Below are 15,320 nucleotides of genomic sequence, written 5' to 3' on the forward strand. Positions count from 1 at the left end.
TATCATACACATCATTCTAGTAGTGACCCTTGTCCAACTCAGGTCAAGATTCAAAAACAAGAGCCTAGAAATCAAGGGATACAGAAGCTGCAGAAAGTTCCCAATCACAGAGTCTCAAGGTTGAATCAATGTTAAACATACCCATCAGCTGACTTGTCTTTTACGCAAATATTTTCAACTATCGTATCGCAAAACAGAAACAAAAGCTAGCACTTTCAAAACAATCAACACCAAACATCTAACTTTTACATTCACACTTACCCAGTCCTCTATCAAAAAGATTATTTTTCTTATCAGTGAGGCATGCTTTGAATTTCTTAAGAATATTTTATACTAGAAAGAGATGCAAAAGCAGTGAATGAGGAACATGTAAAGTTATGCACAGACCATATTCAACGTTCTTTAAAAAGAAGTAGCTACCACCTGGAATACAAAACATAAAATGTTTCTGATTATGAATGAAAACAGAAATTGAGAAGCTTGAGCAAATTTTCACAAGAGCCAAAAGAAGAGCTTGAACCAAGGGCCCACCTAGGCAGGTAATAAGCAAACCAAAAAAACCTATCCTCCCACTTCTACGGCTCTAAATGCTTATTAGAATGAACAGGAGAGGCTAAATGGAAACTCCTCCTTCCCAGATCACCATTGCTGGGGCTTATACCAATAATAAAAGGCTGAGCTGGTAAACACTCCTCCTGGTAGGACTGCTTTCATTAACAGGCTGATAAGAAAGGGTCAGGTGGAAGTGGATCAGATCTATCTCTGGGAGGCAGAACTCTGAAGAAGTCTCAAGTGGTGGTATTAATCACTTATAACACACCTGTGGGCTCCTCTGAGTTAGCTTAAGAAATAAGATTTGCAAAAGTACAATAAGGCATCACCTCACACACAGTCAAATCGCATCATCAAAAAATCTACAAACAATAAATTCTGGAGAGTGTGTGGAGAGAAGGGAACCCTCTTACACTGTTGGAGGGAATGTTAATTGGTTTGGCCACCATGGAGAACAGTATGGAGGTTCCTTAAAAAACCGAAAACAGAGCTACCATATGATACAGCAATCCCACACCTGGGCATAACATATATTCAAAAAAGATGAAAACTCTAATTTGAAAGGATACATACATGCACCCCAATGTTCACAGCAGCACAGTTTACAATAGCTAAAACATGGAAGCAACCAAAGTGTCCATCGATAGATGAATGGATAAAGATGTGGTGTGTACACACACGCATATGCGCGCGCACACACACACATACACACACACACACACACACAGTGGAAGCAACCAAAGTGTCCATCGATAGATGAATGGATAAAGATGTGGTGTGTACACATACACACACACAATGGAATATTACTCAGCCACAAAAAAGAATGAATATTGTCATTCACAACAACATGGATGGACCTAGAGACCATCACACTAAGTGAAATAAGTCAGAAAGAATGACAGATATTATACAATATTACTTACATGTGGCATCTAAAAAAAAATTATTTTAAAAACAGAAATAAACTCATAAACACAGAAAACAAACTTACAGCTACCAAAATGGGGAGGGATAAATTAGGAGTATGGGATTAACAGATACACACTATTATATATAAATTAGATAAACAAAGATTTACCAGTTTATAGGTTTTTTGTTTTTTTTTGTTTTTTTGCCAAGCAGCATGTGCGATCTTAGTTCCCTGACCAGGGACTGAAGCTGTGCCTCCTGCATCGGAAGTATGGCATCTTAATCACTGGACGGCCAGGGAAGTCCCAACAAAGATTTACTGTATAGCACAAGGAACTATATTCAATGTATTATAATAATCAGTAATGGAAAAGGATCTGAAAAACTATACATGTATATATAACTGAATCATTCTGCTGTACACCTGAACCTAACACAATATTGTAAATCAACTATAATTTTAAAAAAAGAAAAAATATCTGAACATTTGGGCCTTTATTCACATATTTATGTGATGCCACAGGTACAGAAAATCTCTAAGATGAAAGTGAAGACATTTTTTTTTCCTTCTAATGTTCCATATACAAGATTGAAAAACAAGTGTTACCAGTAAGAAATGTATTATTTATTATATAATTAAGGGTGAGACAGCACCAGAGTCAAATAAAAACTTTCTATACTATAGCAATTTCCAAGTTCATGCACACACAAAAAATAATTACTCCTTAATGTATTATGTATTAATGCTAAACACAGTTATCTTATTTCCTAAAGCTCTAATGTAGTTTTAAACCAGTACTGCATAATGAAATAGCTACATGATAAATTATAAATTATGTGTCAGGGCAAAGCCAAGATGATAAAAATAGTACAATTAAGTAGCGAAAGCTATTTCAGAGTGACTGCTTCCTAGAAGCATGCAGGGATTCACCTTGTCAAAGCGGACCATGACTTTAGAAAAATTTTCCTTACCCTCGTCTGCAGATAAAGGTATCATACTTTTCAACAAGAACTTCACCTTTAAAATCGCAAATACATTTCCATGTAAAAGTGTAAACAGAACCTAAAACTGCTTTTTAAAAAGTGTCTTCATTGTTTAAAAATGCAAATATCTCTTACATGTAAAAATTCAAAATGACTGATTATAGCTTAAACAATTGCCATATAGATTATCAGAACTGGCAAGTTACTAACTTACTAGGTCTCTAGAGGAATAGAACCTGGAACAGTTACATTAATTCTGACAGAAGGAGAGGTCCAAGGGTGGAGAGCCAAGTAAAGAGCCTTTTGAACTTAGCCTATAGGTCAGTAAGGGCTTCCCTGGTGGCTCAGGGGGTAAAGAACCCGTCTGGCGATGTACAAGACGCAGGAGACTCGAGTTCGATCCCTGGGTCGGGAAGATCCTGTAGGAGGAAATGGCAACCCAGTCCAGTATCCACACCTGAAAAATCCCATGGACAGAGGATCCTGGTGGGCTACAGTCAATGGGGTTGCAAAGAGTCGGACACGACAGAATGACTAACACTACAGGTCCGTACCAACAAGAACAGCAGCTTATATTTCTTTGATCGAATGCTAACTATGAAATGGAAGGAATGCAAAAGACTTTAGAGGCGTTGTCTCATTTAATCCTGAAGGATTACATGGTAATTCTTATAAGGTATGTGCCATTATTTTACCATTTTACAGATGAGTATAAATTGAGGAGTTAAGAAACTAAAAAGCAATACCCGCAGCATCACAGAGCAGAAGAGAGGATACAGACCTGATCCTCCAGACTCTTAAACTCACATCCACTTCCCTGCTGGCTTCTCCCAAAAGCCACCAGTGGCTATTTAGCTGTCTTGGGTATTTTGATTGTGTTCTGTTAGAACCTTTGTTGGTATTTTTGTTTAGTGCTGTTTTAAACAGGAATGGGGGAAGTTCCTGGTGGTCCAGTGGGTAAGAATCTACGTTGCAATGCCGGGGAAAGTGAAAGTCGCTCAGTTGTGTCCGAGTCTTTGTGACCCCATGGATGACACAGCCCATGGGATTCTCCAGCCCAGAATACTGAAGTAATGCTGGGGACGCAGGTTCAATCCCTGGTTAGGGAACTAAGATCCCACGTGCCACAACTAAGACCCTATGCAGCCAAGCAAATAAATATATATAAATAAATATTAAACAACAATGATCATAAGGGCTTATGATAAGTATGTTTAGGGTGGCAGGAAGTGGCTCCAACAAAGGTGGGCAAATATGATTCAATTAGGTAGAGAAATGGAGTCGATTTAGGCAGTCTGTAGTAAGTATCTCAAATTGCTGAATTCAAAAGAAATAAGGCAGGGCTAGTCCTCACATAGTTGAAGCCACACTCACTACCTCCCTAGAAAAGACAAGAGAAACTTATTTCAGAATTCCAGCTTTTCTTTCCAGACAACGTCAAACCTACCACTTAAGAGTCGCTCCCAACTATGCTTTTTGTTGTTGTTCTCATTATCTTAATGCCGTTTGACTTTGACTTTATAGAATCCAATCTAATACAGTTATTAATTTTCTGATCCTCAATCAAGACAAAAAGAATTATTCTGGTCCTCAGAAAGAATAAAAGGTTTCAGTCTCCCCCTCCGCCACCAATTCTTACTATTTAAAAAATAATAATTTTAGGACTTCCCTGGTGGTAGAGTGGACAGGAATCTGCCTGCCAATGCAGGGGACACGGGTTCAATCCCTGGTCCGGGAAGACTGCACACGCCACTGAGCAGCTAAGCCCATGCGCCACAGCTACTGAGCCCAAGTGTCGCAACTGCTGAAGCCCACACACCCTTGAGCCTGTGCTCTGCAACAAGAGAAGCCACTCCAGTGAAAAGCCCAAGCGCTGCAACAAGGAACAGCCCCTGCTCACCGCAACTAGAGAAAGCCTCCATGCACAGCAGCAAGGCCCCAGCACAGCCATAAATAAATAAAAAGCAGTTGTAATTTTAAATGATTTCTTCTAGAAACTATCAAAAGTCCCTTCCAACTGAATGACAGTCGTTCCCAACTAATAGTATAAAAGAAAAAGTTTTTTATTTTGCTTATGCTACTTTTTAAAAAATTAAGACTGTAGCCTGCCAGGCTTCTCTGTCCATGGCATTTTCCAGGCAAGAGTCCTGGAGTGGGATGCCATTTCCTTCTCTAGAGGATCTTCCCAACCCGGGGATCAAACCCAGGCCTCCCACATTGCAGGCAAACGCTTTACCCTCTGAGCTACCAGGGAAGTCCAAGTTCACAGTAAAAAAGAGTACAGAGTACAGAGTTCTCACATAACCCCCTCCCCGATCCGCCCCCCCACCCCGCCCCACAACACACACAGTCTCCCTCCCTTTCAACATCCTGCACCAGTATCGTACATGTTACAATAAATGAACACATGACTATCAGCCAAGGTCCCAACTAGTCCTCACATGTTAATTCTCACACTTGCCTCACATGACCCCTCCAGGAGTGTCAGAACATGACATAGCAAGGGACCTAAGTCAGCCCTCCTATCTCTAACCACATTCCCCCACCTCCATGTGTCATTTCCTTAGTCGAGAAGACGGAGTGTCCTCCTGACTGACCTCCAAGACCTAACTCTACATTCACTGCTTTGGGGAAGAACGTTTCTGACCTCACAAGGCCACAATACTCTTGGCCACCTCTGAAAATAGCAGAAGCTATTCCCAAGGGGGCTAGGACCAAGCAGGTAAGACTGATTTGAGTGTGCTAATTCTTCAATAATTATTAAAATTCAATTAGACAAGTTGGCTAAGCATCAGTTAGCTTTACAGTTATATCCCCTTAAACTGTGATTTCTACAATTGAATCTTATGGCTACAAGAGCAATGAACCTAGTGCGTCCAGTTTCACAGACTCCAACCAGCTGCCTGACACTGTGACTCTTTGCCCCTAGAAAAACTGATTTTGTAACAAATCACAGACTGAAATACCCTTTGCAAGCTGCAGGGTTGAGAAACACGGTTGCCTTCTTCACTTGCGCATTGGGAGGAATAAGTTGATTGCCAAACACCTAAAAAGGAACAAAGAAAAGTTTTCAGTAAGTGTCCTTTTATTGAGTTGGTAAACACATATATTCTTTCATTCCAAAAGAATTTACTTCTGGTGTCTACCCTGAAGAAGCCAATGTTCTTCCAAGATTTCATATTGACAACCCCACCATGAGTTCAGTTCAGTCGCTCGGTCGTGTCCGACTCTTTGCGACCCCGTGAAATCGCAGCAACCCCACCATAAACAACAATAAAGCTGCACGAATCTAAAAAGAATGACACCAACGAATTTACTTATAAAACAGAAACAGATTCTCAGAGAAGAAACTTAAGGTTGCCAAGGGGGAGGAATGGGAGAAGAGATAGGGAATTTGGGATCGACATGTACCCATTGTTGCAATTAAAATGGATAACCAGCAAAGACCTGCTGTAGCTAACAGCACAGGGAACTCTGCTCAGTGCTATGTGCCAGCCTAAATGGGAGATGGGTCTGGGGGAGAGTCAGTTCAGTCGCTCAGTCGTGTCCAAATCTTTGCGACCCCATGGACTGCAGCACTCCAGGCTTCCCTGTCCATCACCAACTGCCGGAGCTTGCTCAAACTCATGTCCATTGAGTTGGTGAAGCCATCCAACCATCTCATCCTCTGTTGTCTCCTTCTCCTGCCTTTAATCATTCCCAGAATCAGGGTCTTCTCCAATGAGTCAGCTCTTCACATCAGGTGGCCAAAATATTGGGAGTTTCAGCTTCAGCATCAGTCCTTTCAATGAATATTCAGGACTGACTTCCTTTGGGATGGACTAGTTGGATCTCCCTATAGTCCAAGGGACTCTAAAGAGTCTTCTTTAACACCACTTTTGAATCGATGTTCAAAAGCATTGATTCTTCAGCACTCAGCTTTCTTTATAGTCCAACTCTCACATCCATGCATGACTACTGGAAAAACCATAGCTCTGACTAGACAGACCTTTGTTGGCAAAGTAATGTCTCTGCTTTTAAATATGCTGTCTAGGTTGGTCATAGTTTTTCTTTCGAGGAGTAAGCATCTTTTGATTTCATGGCTGCACTCAACATCTGCAGTGATTTTGGAGCCCCCCCAAAAATAAAGTCTGTCACTGTTTCCATTATTTCCCCATCTATTTGCCATGAAATGATGGGACCGGGTGCCATGATCTTAGTTTTCTGAACGCTGAGTTTTAAGCTAACTTTTTCACTCTCCTCTTTCACTTTCATCAAGGCTCTTTAGCTCTTCTTCACTTTCTACCATAAGTGTGGTGTCATCTGTGTATCTGAGGTTATTGATATTTCTCCCGGCAATCTTGACTCCAGCCTGTGCTTCATCTAGCCCAGTATTTCACATGATGTACTCTGCATGTAACTTAAATCAGCAGGGTGACAATATACAGCCTTGATGTACTCCTTTCCTGATTTGGAACCAGTCTGTTGTTCTATGTCCAGTTCTTTTTTTTTTTTCCTATTCCAGTTCTAACTGCTGCTTCTTGACCTGCGTAAAGATTTCTCAGGAGGCAGGTCGGGTGGGCTGGTATTCTCATCTGTTTAAGAATTTTCCACATTTTGGGGGAAAACAGATACATATACATATACATATATATATGTCTGAGTCCCTCTGCTGTTTACCTGAAACTATCACATTTTAATCAGCTATACTCCAATACAAAAAAATTTTTTAATGGAACATTATTTAATAAAAGTAAGCTAAATTATATTATAATAAAACATCCACTTCATTCACTTACTATAGGTAAGTAACTTTTCTTTTCTCTGTAAGATATGGCTAGGTTTATTGCAACCAACAAGGGCGCAGTCTGTCACAAGGGAAGTTTGTCTTTAGTTTTGAGAATATAATCATTTTTCCTTTTAAGTGAAATGAAAGTCACTCAGTCGTGTCCAACTTTTTGTGACCCCATGGACTGTTCAGTCCATGGAATTCTCCAGGCGAGAATACTAGAGTGGGTAGCCTCTCCCTTCTCCAGGGGTTCTTCCCAACCATATAAAGCTTATTAATGAAAAATCTTTGTGTTACCAATTAACCTTCATATCTTTATACACATAAAAAATAAATCTCATACTCTAGCTGCTTCCTTTCTTTGCAACCCTGAATGATAACTCAGTAGCATCAACTGGTACAGGAAAAGAAACATAATTAATGTTTCAGTTCAGTTCAGTCGCTCAGTCGTGTCCAACTCTTTGAGACCCCGTGAACTGCAGCACGCCAGGCCTCCTTGTCCATCACCCACTCCCGGAGTTCACTCAGACTCACGTCCATCCAGTCAGTGATGCCATCCAGCCATCTCACCCTCTGTCGTCCCCTTCTCCTCCTGCCCCCAATCCCTCCCAGCATCAGAGTCTTTTCCAATGAGTCAACTCTTCGCATGAGGTGGCCAAAGTACTGGAGTTTTAGCTTTAGCATCATTCCTTCCAAAGAAATCCCAGGGCTGATCTTCAGAATGGATTGGTTGGATCTCCTTGCAGTCCAAGGGACTCTCAAGAGTCTTCTCCAACACCCCAGTTCAAAAGCATCAATTCTTCGGCGCTCAGCCTTCTTCACAGTCCAATTCTCACATCCATACATGACCACAGGGAAAACCATAGCCTTGACTAGATGGACCTTAGTTAGCAAAGTAATGTTTACTAAGTGCCTAATATTTGCCACTTCCACACATATTGTTCTTAGTTCTCAGAAACCACGTAGGAATTAAATATTCCCATGTCTTTAGATGAGAAACCTAAGATTCAGAAAAATTAAGTCAATGTGTTAATAAATTACAAGTTCAGAATTTATATCCATCTAACTTGAAAACCCAAGCTTCCACTCTATCAGTTCTAAAGAGAAGATAATGGATGAGATAGAGTTCAGACTCATAGATAAGATGTAAGGGGTTACGATGGGGACTAATCAGAGCTGCCACTGCTCCATCAGGATGGGAGAAGACAGTCAACAAAAAGAAGGAGAATAGGGAAATCCCAAAGAAGGTAAAATTTCGAATTTCAAATCTTAACTGGTGGGAAGCAGGTCTGGGCCAAGAAGGTAGGATTCAAGTACAGAAGTACAAAGCAAAGAAGAAAAATGAAAGTTATACCAAGTATCTTATTAAGTAACTGATTCCAACTCTACCACCTCCCTGACAGCCCACTAGAGATCCTTTCTCATTATTGTCTATTACTTGCTCTAAAAACAAAAATAAACCTCTATTCCTGAAACCTTCAGAAGGATATACTGTTTCTTTGTCAAAAGTTTCTAGTACATCATAATTTCTACGGTTTTCACTCTGAGTTAGACCTTAATATAATACTGTAATTTCTTCTTCTTCTATCCATACTATTTCTGGAATTTGGCCAAGAATGACTTAATTAACCGGCCAGATTCCAGATCTATAGTTCTAGATTATTCCTCTTGGTCCTGGGTTTTTAGCCTCTAGAAGCCTTAGCTACCTGCGGCTCAGGACTCGGGTTTACAGTAGATTAAGGAGTTTACGTGAGACTATAATGAGGTGAGTTTATGTGAGCTTTAACAAAAAAATAGTATTTTATTCAAGAATTTAGACTGAAAGGGGACAGACACAGGAAAAGTAACTAGAATGAGCAGACTGTAAGGATGAATTCACTTCCTTTTTTCCGATGAGAGGAGCTAAATGGGTGTTGGGAAGTGGAGAATTAGAAGAGTGGGAAGAGGGAGACATATGCAAGGGAAGAAACAACGGAAGGAAAAGGGCCATGAAAAAGGAGGAGGAGAGGGAATTCAGGGCAGAGGTGAAGGTATTAATACTTCACACAAGAAAGGGAGTGCCCATATCGACTCTTTGTTCAAGAGCAAAAGGCTTCCCCGTGCACAATTTTCTAGTTGCTAATGGAAAATTAGCTTGGGGTGAAGATCACCTCAAATTTAATACTAAAGTTTATTTGAATTGATTTCCAAAACAACTCAGAGCCATGAGATGAAACAACAAAGCAATCAAATTCTTAAAACATGGATTTAGAACACTTAGGGAATCCCGAAAGAGAGAAATTCATTCATAGTGTCTACTGTCATTGTCATCCAGGAAAACATTTCAGAACGTTTTCTGCCCCCTACTTCTACCAAATGTATCATGCCTTTGTCATTTTTAAATTTCATGTTTCTTTTTTGGTATTTCTGACATCATAAGCTTAAGTAACATAACAAAAAAGCAACTTAACCATGCAAATTCATCTGCAAGTTATAATGTGCATATTTGGAGGGGAGGGAAGAAAAGAAATGTGATCTTAAACTTGAAAGGATGAACAATTCAACTCTAACCGGATAGATGAATATTTGAGTGCAATACCCTGAGACTGGGAATAACAATGCACAGGGTATGACTCAGCTGGGCTAAAGAGACAGGCTTTAAAAGTACGAATCAACAGTTTTAAGAAGATTTGACTTTGAGAGGTAATGACTGCTCTGAACTGATATCCTTGGGGCTTATTCGGCTTAGGCATGAATCTGGCTTTAGCCAGAGCTTCCAGGCCACCTGCAGACATGAACAAATTCCCAGAACGCCAACCAGTCCAGTTCTGTGTTCTTTGGACTAATCCAGAAGTAAACAAGTCTGAAGGGGTGGGCGTTGGAACTGCTTTTCGCCAGATGGTTAACTTCCTCGAGTTCTATTCAGAGTTGGCTGGCAGCCTGATTCATCCCCTGATAGTGGGGGAAAAAATAGCCAAGCTGCACTGATGCAAGGTGCTGGGCAAGTCCCCTGGAACAGCCCGAGATTTCTGCACGGTGGAGATAAGGCGGGTTTTAATTGTTTCATATTAAACGGCATTACCTGAGCTTCTTGACAGGCTGCTCTCCTTAGTAGGTTATCACTATCAAAGTAAACAAAAGAGAAGGAACGTTAGCTTTAACAAGCAGGTTCAGATCCAAACAAATCATCATTTTTTAAAGTACATATAACTCTTTAAAATAGTCAAGTGAACATTTCTTAAGACCTGTAACAAATCACGGGCACATCTGAAAGGTACTTTCTCCGAATGAAATCCGTGTTAGGTGTTCCCACACAACAGCAGGCAGAATAATCCCCACTCCCTTTAAGATGCTCACATCCTAATTCCCAGAACCTGAAAAGGTTACCTTATGTGGCAACAGGGTTTCTACAGACATGATCAAGTTACGGTATGGAGATGGGAGAGAATTCTGGATGACGTAGGTGGGTCCAATGGAATCGCAGGGGTCCTCAAAAGCAGAGAAACTTCAGCAGCAAATGTGACCAGGAAAGGATGGTCAGAAAGATACAACCCCACTGGCTTTGGAGATGGAAGGTGGCTTTAAGTCAAGGAGTGTGGGTGCCCAGGAAGGAGAGGGGTTCTCTCCGGAGCCTCCAGGAGGAACGCTGTCCTTGCCGACACCTTGACGTGAAGGGAGCCCCGTGTCGGAGCTCTACGCCACACACAGCAGTGCTTGTGCTCAGTCGCGTCTGACTCTCATGACCCCACGGACTGCAGCCCGCCAGGCTCCTGTCCGTGCGATTCTCCAGGCAAGATTATTGGAGTGGGGTGCCATGCCCTTCTCCAGGGGATCTTCCCAACCCAGGGATCACACCCCCATCTCCTGCATCGGCAGGCAGATTCTCTACCACAGAGCTACCTGGGACGCCACAAAGCTGCAAGATAATAAATTTGTGTTGTGTTAAACCTCTAAGTTTGCGGCAATCTGTTAGGAGAGCAACAGGAAAACGAATGCACATGCCCTGCGTTTTTCTGATTCAGTAGAAATTACTCAGGTCATTTGCCAGAAATAAATTTGATATACAGTTGCTTCTGCTAGTGTTTTCTCTTATTTTTTATATCACAGTCAGATACACAATTATATCATAAATGGAAAATTCTGGCGTGGGGTAAAATTTTGGCTTGCAAAAACAAAACGTTCTATCAGAATATGTTCACCTATCCAGCATAAAGCTTTCTACAATGTGTTTGGGCCACTTATACCTTAAGACCACTTTAAATGGCTGACTGCCTACCATGCTCCAGAATCTTCTCCTTGTAAGGTCCATTCTAACACGGGTTGCTGGCATCATTCATATTGTAACTTCAACCTGGCTAACAACAGTTAAGAAAATGAATACCCAGAAAACATGAGCAGTAAACAACTTAGAGGGAAGAATTAAAAGGAGAAAGGGTTATTTTACTTAAATTTCCTGTCTAGACCTTTCTCATAACATCAAAGACCTTGAATTTTGCATCTTTCCAGTACAGTAAGTCCCCTACATGCAAACAAGTTCTGTTTTGAGGGTGCATTCCTAAGTCCAGTTGGTCCATAAGTCCAACCAAGCTACCCTAGGTACCCAGCTAATACAATCGACTATATAGCACTGCACTGTAATAGGTTTATAATACTTTTTACACAAATAATACACATTAATTAAAATTAAACTTTTGCTTTTCGCTATGGTTGCAGTCAAACGCTACGGCATTTTCTTCCATAGCCAGGCTGAAGGACAAACCCGATTTCACAGAGCCATCAGCTTCCAGGAGAAAGCACTCCCTAAGAGGAAGTATCTCTGCTGCCCACCTGAAACCTAAGGGCAGTGACGACGTCCCATTACAATTACAACGACACCAGTACCTCAAACCTGGATAGCTCAGATGGCAAAGAAGCCACCTGCAATGCAGGAGACCCCGGTTCGATCCCTGGGTTGGGAAGAGCCCCTGGAGAAGGGAAAGGCTACCCACTCCAGTATTCTGGCCTGGAGAATTCCATGGACTGTATAGTCCATGGGGTCACAAAGAGTCAGACACGACTGAGCAACTTTCACTTTCAGTACCTGAAAAGCGCATAGGGTTCTACAACAAAGATTTTAGGCGGACCGATCCCTTGCGATGTGTACCCCCACAAGGCGCCTTTACAGCCAGGCTCAGCCCCCTACTTGAGCGATACTGCTCCCGACTAGCCCGCAGCAAAGGGAGTCCAACAAGCTCATCTCCCTCCCCCACCCAAGAGTTACTAATGCTTCGCTCTTTCCAAGCCTCTCCATCAACTGCTCTCAGTGAATTATTCTACAGTCAACAGAACATGCACGCAAGATGAAGCAGATTCAGGGTACAATCTAATATTTAAAAATACTTCAGTTCAGTCGCTCAATCATGTCCAACTCTTTGCGACCCCATGAATTGCAGCACGCCAGGCCTCCCTGTCCATCACCAACTCCCGGACTTTACCCAAACTCACGTCCATCGAGACGGTGATGTAATCCAGCCATCTCATCCTCTGTCGTCCCCTTCTCCTCCTGCCCCCAATCCCTCCCAGCATCAGAGTCTTTTCCAATGAGTCAACTCTTCGCATGAGGTGGCCAAAGTATTGGAGTTTCAGCTTTAGCATCAGTGCTTCCAAAGAACAATAGTTACATGTCAATAACCCTTCAGACTCATGCCCTTTTGTAGAATGATGAGGCAAAATACAGAGCCCTCTGTATCCACTGGATCATAAAATAACACTAGGTTCCTTGTAGTCACCTGAGCATTCTCAGCAGATTTAACCCTCAGTCTAGTTTCCAGACTGCCCAAGTTTCCGCTGCCAGTCTCACGAGACTGTCTTCCTCCTCTTCCTCACCTCGACGTGTTTTTCCTAGTAGACAGAATGACCTGTGCCTCGTCTTATCCCACAGAGACGTCCTGTGGATGACTCCGTACAAACACATGCTTCTGTAAAAGCTGAGTGCCTGTCTCTATATATCTGTCCGCTTCCCCCAGCCAGCTCCTCCTCTACTAGGACAAGTCTCTGAAGGCACCAGGCCCATCTGGGTCATTAGCAGTCACCACCTTCCTCACTGCATTTCAGCCATGCTGAGGTCTGTGGACCCAGCTGAAAAGGGAAGACCCCCAAACAGATACAAGAATGTGGGAAGCATCTTGGATCATCTTTTCTCAAAATTTTTTTTTTTTGCTAGAAGTAAAATTCTGATAGTTAACTTGTGATGAAGTGTATTATTAAAGATCTCAGCTCTCTCGAGCTTACTAATAACTGCTTGATGTATCAGTGTGCTATTGAAAATCAAAAGGTATTTCGATAGTTAACATCCTGGATTACAACGAGCTAGATGGAATATGTGTGCTGCCAATGCCACCTGTGAGAAAGACAGAATATGTACCAATTTAGACATTATAAAAGAAATCCTCATTATAATCACACTTAGCTTTTTAAATATCAAAAAATGGTATCAGCTATCTTGATCACGTTCTCTGAACCAAGCTGTATCTAAAACTCAAACTTATCCTCAAAAGAAAAGATATTTCTCCTGTTGACATATTCTGAAGGTCTACAGCAAGTTCTGAAACCTATTTCAAAAAAGAAATTTCAAGTATGTTTTCCATAATGGCAGCATTGCTGCAATAAGTAAGAAAATAACTTAAAATCCACACAGCAACTACTGTGCACCAGATACTATGGCTATTATTTTCCTAAACCTTTAGTCTTTGTAACAGCCTTGCAGGGCTTCCCTGAGGGGCTCAGTCGGTGAAGAATCCCCCTGCAATGCAGGATACCTGGATTCGATCCCGGGGTTGGGAAGATCCCCTGGAGGAGGGCATGGCAACTCATATCCAGTATTCTGATGTGGAGAATCCCCATGGACAGAGGAGCCTGACAGGCTGCACTCCATGGGGTCGCAAAGAGTCAGACACAGCTGAGGGACCAAGCACACAGCCACCCTGCAAGGCAGGTGGTATATTCCCATCTTACAGATGAGGAAGTCCAGGCTCAAAGAAACTGACTTGCCCAAGAGCACCTGTTGCTAAGTGGGAGAGCGGGCTTTCAAATGCCTTAATGCTGCTACTTCTTAATTCCAGACCATACTGAATGGGCAATACTTCCTTGGATTCATACTTTACAGCACATTTATTAAGCTATCACATCACTTCTTAGTCCCAGCTAACATAACTCTTAGAATTTATATTCGTATAGTTTATATATATATATATAAATTCAAGTGCAATAAAGCTCCCAAAAGGAATTGGTGAAACAAACTGATTTAACACAAAGTGCCAGGTACAGCACCATGAACAAGACTTGGTCCTGACCTGAAGAAGCTTGGGATCCAGGAGCAAAGAACAGCACTTGGTAAATATCAGTGATATAGTAAAAGACATGTTTCTTGATAGATAACATGCCAGAGATGATACACAGGTGAATAACAACATTCCCCATCCTCGTGATGTCTACAGTTTGAGGAGGGAAGAAAGACAATTTGCTAGGCAATCACATGATATGACTTATATCATTTACTCCATAAAATGATATGACTTACATTTTTACTCCATAAAAGGAGTGTCTAGTAGAGGTATCTAACCTCGTCTACATGGATAGTGAAGCTGAGATCTAGGAGAGAAACAGAAAGTAGCCAGGCAAAAACAGGGAGGAGAATGCCGGCAAAGGAAAGAGCGTGGGGAAAGCCTGCAAGTGCCAGGTCACAGCCAAGGCCAGAAGTGGAAGTAGCTCAGGACAGCTGCAGCGGCACACCAGGGAGGAGCCAGGACAGGTGGCCACCAAGAGCCTTTTCTAACCTGTTTAAGCAATGTGGGCTTTACCCATTACAGGGTTTTAAGAAGGAAACTGACATGACCAGGTTGACAGGGTAGAAGGATCATTCTGCTGCAGTGTCAAGAGGGCAAGGGTCAAAGAGAAGACTGCATCCAGGGAGACCAGGGAGGATTCTTCAGGAACGCAGGTCAGCGAGGATAAGGTCTAGAACCAGGTAGGTGGTAGTGGGGATGGAGAGAACACAGACTCTGCAGAGGTTGAGGAGTGAACTTAAGCGCTGGTTCGTGAGTAGGGAGGGGTCAAAGACCCCTTGACCTTCCAGCGGAAGGTGTCA

The 15,320-nt window shown here is 42.0% G+C and overlaps 1 protein-coding gene across 3 annotated transcripts in view; it reads right to left on the reverse strand.

Moving 5' to 3' along the window:
• Nucleotides 1–15,320, reverse strand: part of AGK (acylglycerol kinase) — a 94,723-nt gene that overhangs the window by 49,643 nt on the left and 29,760 nt on the right. For all 3 annotated transcript variants that reach the window (XM_018046854.1, XM_018046855.1, XM_018046856.1), the window contains exons 3-4: nucleotides 10,278–10,317; nucleotides 5,415–5,494 (exon numbers count right to left, since the gene is read on the reverse strand). In XM_018046854.1, the coding sequence (XP_017902343.1) occupies nucleotides 5,415–5,494; nucleotides 10,278–10,317 (120 nt within the window). The remainder of the gene's footprint in view (nucleotides 1–5,414; nucleotides 5,495–10,277; nucleotides 10,318–15,320) is intronic.

The sequence above is a fragment of the Capra hircus genome, chromosome 4, assembly GCF_001704415.2.
Source record: "Capra hircus breed San Clemente chromosome 4, ASM170441v1, whole genome shotgun sequence".
NCBI lineage: Eukaryota > Metazoa > Chordata > Mammalia > Artiodactyla > Bovidae > Capra > Capra hircus.